The sequence below is a fragment of the Cebidichthys violaceus genome, unplaced genomic scaffold (assembly GCF_023349555.1).
Source record: "Cebidichthys violaceus isolate CVI_PGR_0920_01 unplaced genomic scaffold, fCebVio1.0.p SCAF_1, whole genome shotgun sequence".
In the NCBI taxonomy this organism is placed as follows: domain Eukaryota; kingdom Metazoa; phylum Chordata; class Actinopteri; order Perciformes; family Stichaeidae; genus Cebidichthys; species Cebidichthys violaceus.
This window is the reverse complement of record NW_027176262.1, coordinates 9,411,559-9,430,627: the sequence shown is the minus strand read 5'-3', so window position 1 is coordinate 9,430,627 and position 19,069 is coordinate 9,411,559. Positions and strand designations below refer to the sequence as shown.

Here is a 19,069-nt window from a genome sequence, read left to right as displayed (position 1 = left end):
TTATCTATTCTATGGAAAGACAAGACATATAATAAAAGTGTCTACAAATATTACAGTGGTGACAAACAATGAGAAGCAAAAGGCACGCGCTCAACCCAGTTAGTGAGGGATTCACAATCTGAGGTGAGGAACAGCTCGTCCCTCACCTCGCGTGTCTCCTCTGTTTGAACAGGACATGCGCTAATTCAGCGATTTTGATTATAAAAATGCTTGAAATGATTGGAATCATTTATAGCACAGATCAGTAGAGAAATATTAATATTTATTTTATTTTAGCATTATTGTTTTTTACTTGTCATGATGATAGGTGAGGCTCTGCCTCACCTGCCTCCCCTGACCGCACGTCCCTGTTAAAAACGAATAACATTAACATTTTAGTATATAGCTGCCTCTGTTGGCTTTACCACATAGTTTAAAGTTGTATAGCCTCTCCTTTTAAAAATCTAAAAACAATGTCTTTTATTTTTTTAAATAGAGATCCCAGTCCCAGTATACACACCCAGCTATCAGCATTGCTTTGAAATCCTCATTGACATGCCTTAAGACGTCTCAACGCCCATTCATGTTGATATTATGAGACTGAACAAATTGGACTCACTGCAATGTTCTTGGTTCTTCAAAATACAGTTTGTCATAATTGTTGAGTCTAGTGTTGCCTGTGCACCATAGCCTTCAGCACTATCTTTGGAAGAAAGCACATTTACTGCTGTTAAAAAACCCTCTCACTATTGCTAGTGCAGTGAGATGTCAGCTTTACTTCACGGCGGTAGACTTTTTAATGAAAGAAGTGAGACATACTGAGAAAATGTCTGTTTTATTGTGCCACTAAATTAAATCAGATTACCTGGAGCAAATGTGCGGATTCATTGCGGCATTGTCTAATGATATTGCTTGCTGTTTGGTCATTACTGTTGACGCTAGACTAAAATGATGCAACACTCTGATTCTTCATGGAGCTCTTACAGCAACCCACATATGACTTAAATTCAGCAGTAGGAACTAAATCGTAACAAGCGTTTCAATTACAGAGTCATTACTAACTGGTGACAAACAAAATAACACCCTACTAAAGGTACCTATAAATGGGAGGAGTTTAAATGAAATCCCTTATTGCCATGCTATTAGCACTGAACCCCATAATGTGTCTTGATGCCAGGAAAAGCATTTAGAGCGCCGTCAGAGTCATCCAACTCTTTCAGTATGCCAGTAACATGAATAAACGAAGGCTTGATGCATTATAAATCTCCTTGTCCTGCCAAGGTTTCACTCTATTTCCCCTAGTGTGGCCATTAAGAAGACATATAACCATGTAAAAATTCACCAATAAAGATGATGGTTCAGTGCCATTATTGAGAGTCTCAAATCATCTACAAGATGACCGAGCCATTTAATGAAAGAAGTGAGCAAGGAAAAGGCACAGAGAATCGCTGTATGTGAGGAAGGGGGAAATATACGGACATGGTGGCAAATCAATGTGTATATGTGTCAGAGAGAGAAAGACTGTAAAACATTGTATTTGTGCTTGTGTGTAGGTGGGTGGCGCTGAGTTGTAGCAGTGTACCAGGAATCTATTTAATCAAAGCTCCAAGCCTGGGCATGTAGGGTGAATGTGAAACACTGATGAACTCTTTGATGATGGTGTGTGTGTGTGTGTGTGTGTGTGTGTGTGTGTGTGTGTGTGTGTGTGTGTGTGTGTGTGTGTGTGTGTGTATACATACGTACGTGTTCTTTATGTACATCATTGTATTAACACCTTTTCAATTAACAACTTCATCAACGCAGATGCAGTCATGTTCTTGTCAACTTGGGAATACAGACTGAAGGGTGTGTTTCCACTTGGCATTTTTAATGAAGAGGAAGGTGCTAAGAAACACTGAAAAAAAGCCCGTAAAAAAAAAGATGGCAATATGAGCTGTTGAACTGATTGGTCAGTTTGTGAAGAAAAGCTGAAAAGTCAAGCTTGGTGTAATTTTTAGAGTTACACTTGCAATAACTGTCAAGCAATTGAAAATCGAATATCGTTTGGCTTTACAAATTACTCTAATAATGTCAGAGTCTAAAAAGTAGGACATTTCTTAAGAAAGATTTATCGTGGAGCCAAGGGATTAATGGGAGTCCCACTGTACATTCCTTATCATAGGTTTTTGGTCATAAATAATTTATAGTCATCAGATTCACCCGTGTTTAGCACCTACAAGTACATTTTAACATTATTTTATTTTGTCTCATTACTAAAAAGGAAACAACTGCCCTCACAATTTTTTGTGTTTAGGTCCATCAATTCATATTGAGCAGTGATTGCGGTGAGCAGGTTTGCATTGGAGATGGTTGTGTTAGATATGTGTTACTGGAAAAAAAACAACAGCTCTATCATCTTTCATCAACTTTCATAATGTTGTCTTTGCTATGAACAGCCTCTACCGGCATCAGAAAACACAAGAAGCGCAAGCAGACCAATCACATTCCTTGCGGTCCCAATGTGATATCTCCTGGTAGCCGCTGTTGACCTGATAGCAAGTTAAAGTCCTGTGCTTTTCCTGTTAATGGTGAAACTAACCTTACACTTTGATGATACACACCAAAGTTGTCAGATTAAATGTAAACACCCTGACTGACTCACACACTGATTAGCCACCAAATCAACAATGTTTTGTTACGTCCCAGTTTTTGCTCCTGGATAGTGTGAAGATCACAGATTTATTCTAAGAGTGCCAACAGTCAACATGCGTGCCAAGGTTACATTAAGGTGAAGTGTCAATATTTCACAAGAATATGCTATAGTAATATAAATACAGTGATTGATGATATGAAGACAGATAAGATGGGGACTTTTGTCATGGTGTAAGTGGAGTGCAGGTTTAACTACCATTCCTAATGCAAATGCCTTCTCGAATTCACATCTCTGAATTAATTAATTTTGTCCTTAACTACGAACGACAGAGGGACAAAACATGACGGACAGCTCAAGGAGATTCAGACTTTAACAGTTTGACTCAGTCGCGCTGCAAAGATAATCAGGTGCCGCCTGCATGTTAATGCAATCTGTGGCCGTCAATAATACATTAACAGTATTGATTTGTAAATGATTCACTATAAGCGCAATCTGTATTAATTCTAGATGACGAATGAAGTTATGCATGACCGCAACAATCAACCTCCCAAACCACCACACCACACATCATAATCACGATCATTACTGCTGTACAGTAGGTACAGAATAGAATACAATCATTTATCATTCGTTTTCATTTTGGACAGGAAACTAGTTAAAATAGAAGTATTACCCCACGTATCGAGAGTCACATCCACATTACAGCCGTGGCAGCACATCATTGTGTCTCTGAGCTCTGGCAGACAAACCAGGCATAACCACCTCTTTGTTACAAATCCTTTCCTCTCCATTTCTTTCTCCTTTGTCCCTTATTCACCTTATCACTTTCTGTCTATCTTCATCACGCTCTGTCTCAGCTGCTTTTTTCACAGCACACACACACACACACACACACACACACACACACACACAGTCACGCTCATATGTGCCCATGCACCTCAGTGACACACAGGTTTTCACACATGCCTTCAGTATGGGCAGAAAATATCCCCATACATGCACATACACACACACATTCACAGTGGCTTTTGGTCATGCTAATCCATGTGCATTATTTTCTATAAGCCAGTGAATAGAGACACACTGGTGAGGAGCCCAGTGGAATAGCATGCTTCTCTGGCTGAGGCACATCAAAAATACACACAGATGCAAACACCGCAAGGCGAAGGTCAGACATTAACACACCTACACTGATACAGTATATGCATACATATACTACAAAAGAGACACTGGTATGCGTGTGTAGGCAGGAAACAACAAAGAAAGATTGACAGCAGAAGGGGATATATGAATGTGTGACGCTGGGACAATAAACTAGGTTGTATTCCTCTGGGAATATGGAAAACGATGGGGACCAGGGCTTTTTATGATCCGTTCACGCTTCCTGAATACTAGAATAGAGAGGAACTAGCCAAGGTCAGAGGCAGAATTCCCCATTCTAATTCGGAGCATTGCTCACCACCCGGAGCAAGAATCAGGGATTAATTTAGAGATCAATTCACCACGCCTGTGGAGAGGGGAGCAATGGCAAAACATGACGAAGAATAGAGGAGATGAGAAAAGGAGAGAGAATCCGAGGAAGTGGGGAGACAAGGGGGGGAAAGTAACAGAGAGGAGAATGAGAGAGATGGAACAAGTGAGAAGGCAAGTGGGCAAGAAAGAGAGGCAGAGATAGGGACAGACAGAGAGGAGGTTACATGTAGCCTGCGGAGAGCAGACGGTTCACATATAAGAGCTTAATTTTGCCAAGAACTCCTCGTCTTATGACCCATTGCCTCCATAAGTGTGAGTGTATATGTGTGTGTGTGTGTGTGTGTGTGTGTGTGTGTGTGTGTGTGTGTGTGTGTGTGTGTGTATTTACTCAAACAGGATTTTATTTTTCAGCCATAGATAAATACATATTTGGTGTATTAGTGAATACAGTGAGTATTCACAGCACCGGACAGTGTATGTGGGAGTGACTCAAAAATGACATTAAACCTGTTCATGGCAATGGAAGGAACAACCAGTGCATCAGCGTGAACTTTGTTGTAACTAAACCACTGGCAGGTCATTTGGGTTTAAGTGGATATAGTAGAATTAGTGGGAGCACAAAGAGAGAGAAAGATTTATCTCAGTCAGTCTGGCTTCAGTGCTTACACAACTTTAGTTAAAACACCTGCAGGATTGTTCTGTAGATTCAGAGCAATTGTGCCCAGTCTTTTCCATTAGCACACCTCTTTACTCATCACTTATAAAATGTATACAACTCCCCTTACATTTTAAAAATGCTACCTGACGAGCATTCAATATGTACCTTCCCACTCACGCTGCTAAACAGTGAACAGAAATAGATGCAGCATGTTGTGGGTTGGAGGTAGTAGATGGACTATTCATTTTCCAATCATTGTAGGTTGCATTGACTAGATTGTTCATTCATGTGGGGCTACAAAGCAGGCAAAGAAACTTGGAAATTGCAATACACGGTTTTGGTGAAGTTAAATTCTGCATTAATACTTTGCATGCACATAAATTGTCAAAATGTATTTTATTCATGCTTAAGACAACGCTAGATGATATTCAAGATCTTTCAGACTTTCAAGCGCTCCTTTGAGAAACATTTCTTTGTCATTTTCATTTGCATGGTTTGACAATGGAGCAGCTTGTGTCAGCTTTCATTTACAATCTGAAGATTTTTAAGAAATCTTGTTAAACACAATGATATAACATCACAAGGAGAAGAACTTTATTGTTGTATTATACTGTATTGATTTTGTTCGCCCTGCCTAGTTAACAGCCCCAGTGGTCGATTTGTTAAAGTTTGACGAGATAAAGAGGTGAATCATTACAGCACAATCACATGAAACTCTCCTTAAAATATGATGCACCATAGGACTGTGTAAATGGGGGAATATGATATCATACCTGAGAGAGAGGGAAATTTAGTCTCTAAGGACAGAGCAAAAGGCAGCAACAAAAACTGATGATAGTATTTTCACATTATTTTACTTTTCTCTCTTTAATCAACATACAGTAATTACCACACACTGCTCAGCCCCACGACTCTAACTTTTAATTTTGTGTGCAAATAACTAAACTAAACGTATGGCATTGTACCCTCTCATGCACTGACATGACAATATCTTACCAGGAGGCAGATGAGCAAGAAAAATTACACAAAGGCTATCCTTTAGAGAGTTGTTTGCATCTTAAAAAGGGCAAACAACTCACAAGCACAAACAGAAGGATACCTAACAACATTAAAGGCATTTAGATCAGTGTGGTATAAACAAGTGTCACTCAGCAGATGTCGGAAAACAAATAATCAAACTTCTTAAGTAATGCAAATACACGCAGAGAGCCACAGCAAAGCTCCACTGCTCTAAGAAAGAAGCTAGAGTAAGCAAATCCATCATGTCAGGACATCTCACAGTCCTGGCAAACAATAATAATGATTATGCCAAAAATCTTCTTTTGTGATGAATAAACATAATCAAGTCAGTTTCAGTAAATTGCAATGCCTGGGCAAGTGGTAGTTCAAAAGGCCAGTCAGATTGAAGTAATGAAGTAAAATAAAAACAAAGGATATCTATATATGGGGGAAAAGATGACAATTATTGAGAATAAAGAAATGCTACAGGTGCAGAGAAGAGCAGAAAATCCACAAAGCAAAAGTAAAGGATGACCAGCTGTTGAACGTCAAATAAACGCAATTTCAACTGAACATGGTGTTTTTACAAAAGATGTTCCCGCATGTCATGTTTGTTTAATCTTATTTGACGTCTACACGGACAAATGTCCATCGTAAAATATGCCAAAGACATGTCCAAATTGTAATATTCAAGGCACACATACAGTGCAGACAGCTGTACAATGCAGAGCACTTCTGAACTGTTGGCTGCCCACATAGCCTTGTTAACCCTAACAAACATCAGAAACTGTCTCTTGCATGATTCCAGGACAAGAGGACGTGTAAGAGATTAGATCTCGACTCACAGAGTGGATGAAATGGTGAAAGATTAGCTGTCATCATTCAAAAGATCACAGAGGACACAAGTACCAACTGTTCCCTTCGGTTCTAAACACAAAGGACCCATTTTCACCACCGTCTGCAACTGTTCCGAGACACATTTTATAGCTGTAGCATGCTGTAATTCTAATGGATAATATTACCGTTTCTGCAGATGGGATTGGTAGTGCAAAGTGGGAAAAGATGTGACAAACATAAAAAGGAGCAAAAGTATGATTTATAAAAATGTATTGGCCATAATTGTTGGCTACCGACATTGCCTCAAAATGCCTTGCAGTCAGAACTTTTAATATTTAGGATTATTAAAATGTACTTCACAGTGTTTAAACTCAACATTTCAAAGTTTCAAATTGTTTAGCAACTGTTGTAGAAAAGACAGTTTTCAAACTATATCAACCACACTACTGGTCCAATGAAGTTGCAGTCTGATCCTGAACAACACAAGTTCCTAATTAAACCAATGTTCATCCAATAGTACGGTGAGGAGAGAGACTGAACAACGGACAGTCAGAGAGAGATGGAGGCAAAGAATATTTGTTTCAGTCTCATTTTCAGTCAAATACTTACATGCATTGGTGACGGCGAAGCTGTTGGCGGTCTCTATGTTGTCGACATGTGGGACCAGGTTAAAGGGAGCTTCCGTAGCATTAGGGCTGGTGTTGTGAAGGAAGATGGCTAATCGAAACGCTGTATACTCCTGATCCGTATTCCTAATGAACAACCCACCTAGAGAGAGGGACACAGAGACAGGGCAAAGAGGAGATGAACACGTTGGTGTGGAAAGGAAGTCAGTCATTGCAGAGCAAAGAGGGGTCATGTGGGGGTGTGGTCACAGAGGTAAAGAGACAGGAAGAAGGAGAGTAATATGGGGAAAGAAAGATGGATAAGGAAAAGGAGGGCAGGGAAAACAGAGAGGAGAGAGATCTTCATTAGCTTTGTTACAAAAGGTAATTTGTCTTGCAGCCGATCCTCACTCACACATACACTTAAACATGAATTCAGATACACATATGGATACCAACACAGCACATTTCATTGATGAAATCAGAGAACGGCAGAGAGGGAGAGAGGAGAGGAGAAGAAAAGAGAGACAACTAAGCCGACAGGAAGGCAGTCAAAGAGATAATGAGTTGGACAGGACATAAAGGAAAACAGAGGAGGAAAGCCAGATCAGACAGTGTCAGCTAAATAAAGGAGGAGCGTGGAGTATGCAAAGAGAAATGGAGAGAGAGGTGAGTGCTAAGAGTGAGTTGGCCTTTAAAAATGAGAGTATCCCTCAATATGGCCCATCTGATAAAATGAGAATCAGAGGGGGGAGAGGAGATGAAAATAAACAGTGAAGCTGACAGTATTAAGTCCAAAAAATATATAGACACAGAGTTGATAGGAAGAAGAACAACATGTGAAAATATGTGGGAAAGAGAGATATGGAGAAAAGTAGTATCTATGGTAAAGATAGGTATCACATTTTCTGCTTGAAATTGAGAAAACTACTAATATAAGAGTCATGTGATCCTTTCAGAGGTTATAACCTGATGAATGATAATAATACTGGAATCTAATGCCAATAACCTCTGTAGGTCAGGCCAGTCAGAAAAGATAGAATAACCTTAACAGAGCCATAGTCAATGTGTTGACGAAACATTCACAGAAAGTGCAAAAAGCTTGAGGTGCTATTCTGGGGAAATGTATTGCTGAAATTGAATTAGCAACATGAGATATGTAAACTTTGAGAAAGAGGGATAAACTGTGATATTAATACTAAGGGTTTGTGAAGAAGGGTCATCATCTTTTTCTATAGAACTTGTCATTTTGTTGTATTGCTATGGACATGGATTTGATACGCTTATCCTATAAATTAGTTCTACATTGCTTCACACGGTATGTTGAACTGAACTGAAATAAACTGATGTGACTTAAGTTTAACTGAATCAGATTCAACTCAACTGAATTGGATTACACAGGCAGACTGTGAAGCCTTGACATTTTATCAGGAGACAGAGAAAGGGGAGGGAGGAGAGATGAGTATGTCGGCAGGAAGAGCATATTGACCGAAGCAATCGTCACTACATAATATGTTACTTATGTGTGTGTGTGTGTGTGTGTGTGTGTGTGTGTGTGTGTGCCAGTGTCTCGTTCAATGTTTGTATCATCTTCTCTTTTTCTTTGTCATTATGTCCCGCAGTAGATCAGTAACCACAGCAAGACACAAAACACACACATGCATACACAGAGACAACACATCTTCGAATTAATAGAATAATTCATTGGGTTTATTCTACGTTAAACTCTCCCTTAAGTGAATTATCCAAGGGACCAAAAAAAAGGTTTATGTTTTAGGGCAGAATTCAACCTGAGAGCGCACACACACGTTCATACACACACCTACTACTGGAGTATAGATATGTCCCAACATATCACGTTATTGCACCAGTTTCTCCAAGAAACTCATCTGCGTCCGTCTCTCTTACACACACACGCAAAAAGAAACTGTCTGTGCTTCCACTGACATTACACTTATGTGCAATGCAGACATATGCAAATGAATCCTCAAGTGAAGTGCTGGAGAGCCGAGTGAATGATCATGTATGTATATTGAAGTGTTTAAGGAGGACCGTCAGTGGGAGGGAAGGAAAGAGTGCATGTGTGCTTCTGCACGGTCAGATATGCTTTATATGCATGTCTATGCGTGCCTGTTCACTTTGTGTGCACATGTGTTCATACCTGTAAAAAGTGCTGTATGCTGTACATGTATGTGAATGCATATCTGCAACTGTGTGCACAGCTTACTGCATGTGTGCATCTTTAAGGCATGTGCATACTGTACAGGTGCACAGGCATGCTTGATAACCTGTGCAAATATGTGTGTGTTTCTGTGTGTGCGCCAAGCAGAAAATATTTAGCGTATTAAGTTTATTGGCAGCTGTAGGGAGACAGAGTCAAGGAGCCGAATCTCATTATAGGACCTCCCAGCTGCCCCCCACAAGGAGTGATGCAGTGCATTCATTATCACACACATGCTTATGTGTAAGAGAGAGAGACGCTGCATGCATGTGTGGTCCCACTCAGCAAACCAAAGACGATTCAGATTTAGTTAACTTTATCTCTGATCTATACGGCAGCTTGAAAGACAGGCTTCATCTGCACTGACAGGAGGGTAACTGGAAAAGGGCAGAGAGAGAGAGACGAGAGAGAGAGAGAGAGAGAGAGAGAGAGAGAGAGAGAGAGAGAGAGAGAGAGAGAGAGAATACTGCAGTGTCCTAACAGCAAAGAAGACTGAATGGAATAAAGCTCCCTGAAACATTCAGCCCAGAGCAAACCTTTAAAACAAAAGCAAATTCCATAAAAGAGTGAAAGTGTGCATTTATAAACCATATGAGTCTCAGTAGAGGAAAGACACACCAATCTCCCCTTAACCCCAAAACATCATGCCTAAAAGACAAGTAGAAAAAGATGCACCAGAAGAAAATGTCTTTCTAAAAATGTATGTTCTTGTTCCATCATTCCTGCGTAAATGTCTTGAGTTTTACATTCATTTTGTGTTTTGGAGGGGTCCTGGTGCACCCCCCCCCCCCCCCCCCCCCCCCCCCCCCCCCCCCCTTCATTCATTGGTGACTGCTGTCCGCTAGAATCCACTAATAATCAGTGTAGGGGCTCAGATATGAGTGCCCGTGCGTAAATTCAGTAATCCTCCAACTCACCTATCTGCACTGAGCTGGGGAAAGCCCCCGCCGCCAGCCCCCAAAGGGCGGAATACACCCCGAGAAAGTGCCAAGACAAAATAATAATCCTCATTTTTCTTTCCGTCAATCCCTTCAGAAACTGTTGAGAGACATCGGGAGAGAGAGAGAGTGCGGGATAGATGCGAGAAAGAGAGAGAGAAAAGGCGTCAGGAAAAAAGGAGAAAATAAGAAAGATGAGAGAGAGGTTTTTTCCCCCGTTTTGTCCAGCAGTATTCCTATTCCATGGTGGGTTCGTTCGTTTCTTTCCCTGCAGTGTCCGCTCAGAGGAGAGCTGTGTGTCCGGCGCACATGTCGGCTACAGACGGGGAGATCGAAAGAGTGGGGAAACTCGCTAGAATGATTGGCAAGCTGGGAGAACAGCCTGCATGGAAGAAATGGACATGCGCGCCCCGTCTCTCTCTCTCTCTCTCTCTCTCTCTCTCTCTCTCTCTCTCTCTCTCTCTCTCTCTCTCTCTCTCCCTCTGAGATGGTTTCTCTCTCTCTCTCTCTCTCTCTCTCTCTCTCTCTCTCTCTCTCTCTCTCTCTATCCCCGTCCCCATCTCCCACATTGCCTCCCCTGCCTCCCGTATTTAACTCTCTGTAACACCGAATCTTGTAGCTGCAACCTATTGATAAAGCTTCATCGGGGTTCATTCAAGGAAAAGCGAAAAAAAGACCCGCGTGAGTGTGCGTGCGTGTTTGCGCGCACTATTTGGTGGTCGTGGTCCCCTTCTGCGTAAGCTTGACAGCATTTAGCCTAACAGAGCTCATATTTCTTCGGTCAACACCTCAGATCATTCATGGGTAACAGCGTTTGCGCAAGAAAGAAAGAAAGAAAGCCTGATCCCTCAGCGACTCAGCGACACAGTATGATAAAAGCCAGAGATAATGAGGTGATTTGTTCAGCTTAAAATAAGAAAATAAAACGGTGAAAAAGATTCATAGCCTGGAGTAGATTCTGTTAGAGTGCATTATGTTAGTCGTATCCCACTCCCAGGCGTTTTATCTGCCGGTAGCAGGTCGGTAAAACTGACAGACGGTCTGGGATCGCGTAGTTACACGGTGGAGAGCACAGTTTCATTTTTACAGATGGAAAAACTAAAGGGATGCTTCACGGCTTGTCCAGTGAAAGATGCGGTCTGTCCATCTCTGAGGGGTTTCCCAGTCGGCTGCTGAGCATATACGAGTAAATCAAATAGCCTGGAAAAATGCGAGTTCTGACATTTTACAGTCCACGTTCCAACACAGACAGGACTCTAATTTACTGAGACTTGGACCCTGCATGCATAGATTTTACTCAGGGATGGCACCCAACTTTAATTAATAGTTGATTATTGTTTTACACTGAAGATAAGAAAGCGTATCTAACTGTCTATGCGTATACGACGTTTGTGAATCTGCCCACATTAGAGATCTGCTTCGGTGGAAAGACTTGCGTCGATCGGTGTGATTGATCACTGGTGTAATGTAGGCTGCAACAAAATAAGCACAGCACTCAGTCGTTTGCGCCCTCAGATCCCCCATCACACTTGCGCGCTCTGTCCATGGTGCTGAAATCAAACTGCGCTATATGCAGTCAACAGGATAAAGGGGAAGTACTGGCTCTTCCCCGCTCTCACACCATGTGCCACTGAGAGCACAGAGTCCGCAGGCAATGCTGAAAAACAAACACCACACCAGGAGATGACACTGATGAGTTGCTTTTCTCTGAGTAAAGGTGTGCTAATTAGTGAAATCACCTGGTGCTGCAGGTTGTGACTCTTTTACCTCGCCTCCATGGCACATCAGAGAACTTTACAGCAGGATGTTGTACATTTTCTGACATTTTACTCTTAAAATTCGAAACAAGAATACAGAAGCTTTGCCCATATATTGGCATCATGCTGTAATTACAAAGAAGAGCATTGTTTTTCTAATGTGTTGCAATTTATGTAAAATTCACACTAGTTCCAGGTAGAAATGTTCTTGGGTTAAGCCATCTGTAAAATTATTTGTAATGGTGATTCACTGCAGTTTATGTTTAGTTCCCAATTGATCGCTACAGATGTAAAATTTGAAACAAAATGTCTCAAAAAAGGAGTTTATTGACTCACTTCTCTTACTTATTTATCAAATACTCACTGGATGTGAGGCTTTTTTTCATCATCAGTAAGCAATATTAGTAATCATAAAAAATAAATATCTTGAATAAGACGTTTTTTTATATGAAACAAGGCACCCGGACAAGGACAAAAACAGCCAATACTCTCCCATATTGACAATTTTAAGCAAATGTTCAGAACATTATTTGTCTTGACTATTTTAAAGAAAATGGAACTGTAGTGAATACCACGATCATACAAAAATATACAGGTCGCAGCTTCATTATTAGTGTGTTTCAAAGAGATAATGTAGAAAAATTTGTAGAGTACTAAGTAAAGGTACTAAGTAAAGGAAGACGGTCATGATTGTGCATTTTGTCCCTGGTCCTTTGTGGGTTTCCTCCACCAGGTTTGCATCAAGCTGCAGGTCAAAGACACACGGCTCAGGTGAAAGGAAGTCCAAATGGCTCTTATGTTACAGTGTACACCTAGACTGATCAAATGACGAAACTATCTGTTGTGTTACCAGATCATTAGTTTGTGGTGCCAAGCAGACCTACAGGTGCAGAGGATGGAAGATGAATAAAAACAACAAGCTGTACTGTATCAAAAGGATTTAATAGGCTATGCCATTCAGGACATTCATATGACATGAGGTTATATTTTGAATCTTTATTTGTCATTGAGAGGATTTTGGCTTGTTAAAATTAAGTGAAATGTGCAATGCCAACAACAACCACACAATTTTAGTTTTACACACCAACAAACGCACTACTGCTGCCAGACCTGTTGATGCACTTGGGAAAAATAAAATGCATTTTGTCTGACCTCTGTTGAAACCCTGTATCTCTAGTACAGTAGTGCAGCTAACATTTTTTGGACATGCAGAAAATGGATCATGACCCTATATGCATTGTATATAGAATGTTAATAATTAACTAGTTTTATTTGACCCAACAGACATTTTAGTAAAAACTAGCCTTTTGTAGGATTTAGTGAGGCATGAATACAATGTGCTTTAGTGCTGCCAAAAACAAATAAAGCTACTGCTAATGTATGACCTTCCTCATCGGTTCACAGTTAAACAACACATGGGGATGCATGAAATATATCGGGCCAGATAAAATATCGTTGGATATTGGTACATTTATATTATTCTATATTCCGATATTGAAACGATAGCCGATTAGCAACTGATACATGAAGCCAAATTGCTTTCATTAACTAAACTAATGCCTCTGCATACTCCAATATAGTAGGTGGTGGTATGCACCTTTAAAGTTGATTTGCAAACCACCAATAAACACAGAGAAGAACAGCTATATGCTGACTATAGATCCAAACATGTTGCCTCTGTAGATGTTTTTCACAGTATCAGGAGAAAGACAACACAATTTGCAAGTTTTGTGATGTACTTTGCTTGAATGAACATTCAGAACTGTTCTTTGTTTTTGTTTTGTTGACAGTAGCGATGTCAGTCAGATTTGGATAGGTCAGGTCATCCATCTTTGCTGACTACATCTTTGCCTTTCTTCTTTCTTACCCTCAGCCGTGCATTAACTACAAGTTATGAACTTCTTTTTAAAACACAACATTTTTGATATTGCCGGTTGTCTTATAGGTATCGGCAATGAGAAGCAGTGAATTATCTAGTATTGGTATCAGCTGATCCATTAAAAATCCATATTGTGCACCTCCAGTTAAAACAAATAATGCGACACACCTCATAGCAAATCAATATGGATGATGTCACAGTTTAAAAACATTGCTTGTTCTCATAACACAATGCATCTAATCTATATATCAGTTTACAATACGTCCAAATAAAGTCATCCATACATCCATTGCCTCCCAGGCATACTCATCTGCTGAATTGACCAAAGTCAATTACTTAGTTCAAAGTCAATATAGCACCTTGGTAATAAAGAACCATCAACCGAGAGTCCTATAGGCATGTGGTAATTGACACTCAGACTCGAGCTGTACTGAATGAAACTTTACACGACGATGGTGCTGTCCAAGAAGACTTTAATTTTGAAATTTTCGACAAACCAGATGAGCGATCCCATTTTGCACAAGAATATATATGTATCTACACTGTTGTCCCCATTAGGGCAACCAGATTAATACTATAGTCAATATCGTACAGCAGTACATATTCAAACAACAAATTAAGAAACATAACATGACTTATCTGTCCCAATGCCAGCATTTCAACTGCCTTTCACCACCAAATCAAACATGTACTGCTGTACTAGCATATTGACTATAATCTTAAAAGATTCATTGTTATTGAACCCCTAACCCAACAATCCTTTTCTTCATAAAAAGACCAATATCATAAATGGTATAAAAATATCTCAAATGTACGATGAATTGCCATCCAATTTTGTACAAAATATGTGTGTTCGTATGTGTGTGTATATATACCCCTCCCTGAGATCCCTTGACCAAACTCCATCTAATTCTGCTGTCATCATGCAGAGCAAGTCATTATGGAAAGACCTCCCATAGATTGTACTTTACACTCTAATGGGTACCATGCTAATAGCCACCTTTAAAATCATTCTCATGGCACAGCGTCATATGACGATAATGTCTGTCTGTCTGTCTGTCGAACAAATTACTACAGATTGTGTCACAGGTGTTATGTTGTGTCGGTTCCAGCAGTCATCCGGCCAACTTGTCAACACTTCTGCTTGAAAGGTTACAAGAATAACCCTCCTCCCTTCCACTTTCATCTCTGGTTATTCATCCATCCATCCTTCTCTTTCTCTTTCTCCATCCCATGCGTGTGATGACTCATCAATCTAAATGTCCTTCTCCTCCTCCCCATCCCATCCCCCTTCCCCGCCCTCCTCATACAGCTTCAGCCTCCACCTTAGCCAGCCATGTGCCCTATGACTCATCCCTTTAACTGTAGCCTAGTCCTCCAACTTTCTATCCTTCCTTTAACCCTCCTGCTTTTTCTTCAGCGCATCATTAGGGTAATATCAGTATCCACCAGGCCTCTCTGTATCCTTCCTTCACCTCTATCTTTCATCTCTTTCCTTGCCCCGCAGACTCTTTCATCCAACTCAACCTACTGTGCTTCTTTTCTCCTCATGTCTGCCAATGAAAAACCTCTGTTTGCCATGCTCTTTCTCACTCATTTCTTCCTCTCTTACAACCACGTAGCAGCGATCTTGTGTCTTATTAGAATAAGACAAAAGGAACAACAGCAAATACAAATCAATTGGTGGTGTTACACTATGAGGTTGCAGCTGGGGAGTCGTTGTATTACTCTAAGTAAGGTGAGAATCAATGCCAGTCAATAGCAGCAGATGAACAGTGCATTTATAACATGCAGCAGCAATTGTTCAGCCCCTGTGACTTGAGGCTGATTTCTTCATTGAAAGGATGGATGGAACATTGCAACAGTAATGAACAGAAGGCAGTGGGCATGCAACATAGTCATGGGTTTTTAATTCACAACTCTACTGGAATTGGGTAAATACTTTAATTTCAAGGGAATAAAGCACTAAAAAGCACCTCTATTAAAATTAGGCGTCAATGGCCCTTATGTTTTTTAAAGTCTGTTAAAAATGTCAGTGCATATATAAGGGCAACGAAGTGCCATAACAAATCATTGCAGCTTGTTCTATAGCAGTACAAGGCTGAGGCAACAGCCCACGCATCCTGTAGTTTCACCAGTCTTTGAAGATCTTTGAAAGATCTTTGCAGCACACACTGATGAATTACTGAACTAGCACTCTCATTACGGTTGACAGACTCTACTCAGTCTCTCCTGGACCTGTCAAATTAGAGCCCTGTGTGCTGATAAACCGTGACTTGTAAATAAATGGTATTGTGGTTTGATTCAGTGACAGAGCGGCAGCATGCCACATCAATATGACTACCGGAAAGAATTAACGTCTGGATCAATTAAAGGCACCTGGAACTGTGAGGTAGCTAGTAATTCAGCGATTAAGACAGCACAGTTGTGCTCATCTTTACCTCGACAAGACACAATGCATTGTTGTTGTTAAAGACTGACATTGTCTAATGTGTGAAGAATGTATACTCTAATTAACATATACACATATGCTATTTGTGATAGACATACACATGTATTCAAAATACAGATTGGATTTTGTGTTTGTTTTGACTTTGATCAACATTACTGCAATACATTAGGGGGTGAATAATACATATATTAGTATTTCATATAGTAGTAATATAACTATACCTACTCTCAAAAGTACTAAATGGCGAAGGCGGAGCCGGCAGCTCCCAGCTAACGGTGCAAACAGCACTAACAGTGCAAACTACGGCAAATAGTGCTGACAAAGCTAAAAGTGTTTACCTGAGGGGGTACCGGAGGGTGGTGCTATGCTGCCTTGACAATGGCGTCTGTCAGGATGGCGTTCTCAGCTGTAATTGCCATATGAGAGCAGTGCAGAACGTCAGTCATGCTAGTGAGGCAAGCTCACAAGCACAGACATGAACTTAAAGCCCGCATGGTCGGTCCGGCTTTGTCAACAAACCTGCTCTGCACTGCTTTCATACGGCGGTTACAGCTGATAACGTCATCCCGAGCGACAGTGTCGTCGCAGAAGTGTAGCACCCACAATCTGGAACAGAAATAACATGTTAGGCAATGACCTAAACTTTTCAATAAAACTAAGGTCTCAACACTGAACAAGGAATATACGCACAATCACACACATACTGCACAGTACACACAAACAATCACACTGAAACACTGAATGCTTTCAATATCTTTCTCCAGTAAAGCATTTGCTCATCACTGATCTGTTGCAATGAATTGCTGTATGTATGCGCTAAGGATATTAGTATATCTAAAAATATGAATGCACAGGAGCTCACAGAAGAGCTAAGCAAGAAGCAATCAGGTCCTGATTCTGCCAAACGCCTGTTCTTTGTGTAGGTACTGTATAAGGCTGATCATTTACATAAAAATCCTGGAATCTTCCTCTAAATAATAGACAAATAATAGTTTAATTTAGTTGATAAAATCACCTTATGCACTATGAGACAGAATCTGCACTTGCTGTATGCACAGGATTCAAGTTGTTGTCATCACTTTTTTTTGATGAGTCCTTGTGGAGGTGGTATGGAGGATGACTTAGCTGGGCTAGTTGCCAAAACCATTAAATGCCATCCCTGTGTGCCTGTCAGATAATGATTACCCTCTTGTGCGATGGTCCTGGATCTTCACACACCTTGTCTAAATGCTCTGCACGGGTTCTGGCAAGGCCGACTAAATGCAGACTGTTTGACAGATCATAGACAGCGCTATTCCCACAGGCTGGTAGATGGCTAGAAACTGGATTGATAATGTGGACACACACACACATGCACAAACACAAATGTGCACTAATACCACTACATGACATACAAATACAGATCTAAACACATGCATATGTGTTTGTGCATACATTAAAACATAAAAATGGAGAGACTTTGGCACGTGTTGTTGGGTCTGCAGGTCCGTCTTTCAATATTTTGTACTTTATTATGCTTTTACTGAATGGATGCACACAGAATATCTCTCTGCATCTCTCAGACAGATCTCTTAGTCAAATCTGTGCCAGCTCCTCTCTCCTCTTCTCTGATCCTGCCACGGGCCAACGTAAAACATCTGGGAGTTCACACTGTGTGTGCGTGTTCAAACTGAGAGTGCACTAGATTTGCAGTGAGCCTGTTTGTGCGAGTGTTACTGTGTGTTGGCTTCTCAGCAAGCCTGCCAGGCTAAGAGTCCAACATCTGTGAGTTCAGATGTTTTCTAATGATATGCTAATGATGCTGGAGGGAGACAAGCACAGAGGCTAATGTAGCGGTCACATAACTCTGCCTCCATCTCTTTCTCCCTACTAGTCTGATGATCTTGCTTTTCTCTCTGTCTTTATCTGTCTCTATCTTCTTTTCCTTTCACCCATTGGTTCCACTTGAAAACTGAAAAAAGTGAGTTCAATGTGCTGTTATTCAGTCTTTTTCTGGGTATTGACTTGCTACCTTTCTGACTCACAACGCCTATGAACAATATTCAAACCAGAGCCATCCCAAATGAATGTACTGTATATCACTGAGAACTTACTTTCATGAATATATGCCATTCAACCTGACATTTATTATGTATATTAATCACTTCAGCACTTATAGAGAACACACATCATAGAAAACCCATTTGGTCTGTGACATTTACATTTAGCTGTAAACACAACAATAAGATAAGACAGTCATTATGGATACTCAGACTCTATGTTGTAGTTCGAGCACTCCACTCCTGGCAGCAACAACTTCAATTTTTTTTTTTTTACTTTGAGTAGTTCTTACTCTTCTGTACGTTTTAATTAGTGCCTGTGTGGCTAATGAGCTCCTACAGGATGTGTTTCACCTTTATAGCAGCAGTTAACCTATTTCAAACACAATATAATCTATAGTGGGGAGCTACTACTATTACTTGAGCTTATTGTATCAAACATTGTCAAGACAAATTTAATCATACTACAAGACATTATCATGGAAACTGACACCGTACCTGCATCGATAAATTCTGACTGTCAGTAGTTAACCTGAAAAGCTAGCTACCAATTTCGGAAGAAGCTACAAAACAATGCCCTGTTGTCTTTGATGGCTTGGT

At 40.5% G+C, this 19,069-nt stretch overlaps 1 protein-coding gene across 4 annotated transcripts in view; it reads right to left on the bottom strand.

The window, feature by feature from the left end:
* The window catches only part of gria4a (glutamate receptor, ionotropic, AMPA 4a), a 99,399-nt gene extending 88,720 nt beyond the window's left edge, over positions 1 to 10,679 (bottom strand). For all 4 annotated transcript variants that reach the window (XM_068709609.1, XM_068709600.1, XM_068709584.1 and 1 more), the window contains exons 1-2: positions 10,322 to 10,679; positions 7,188 to 7,346 (exon numbers count right to left, since the gene is read on the bottom strand). In XM_068709609.1, coding sequence (XP_068565710.1) covers positions 7,188 to 7,346; positions 10,322 to 10,415 — 253 coding nt within the window. In that variant the 5' untranslated portion in view covers positions 10,416 to 10,679. The remainder of the gene's footprint in view (positions 1 to 7,187; positions 7,347 to 10,321) is intronic.
* Between the last annotated feature and the right edge of the window lie 8,390 nt (positions 10,680 to 19,069).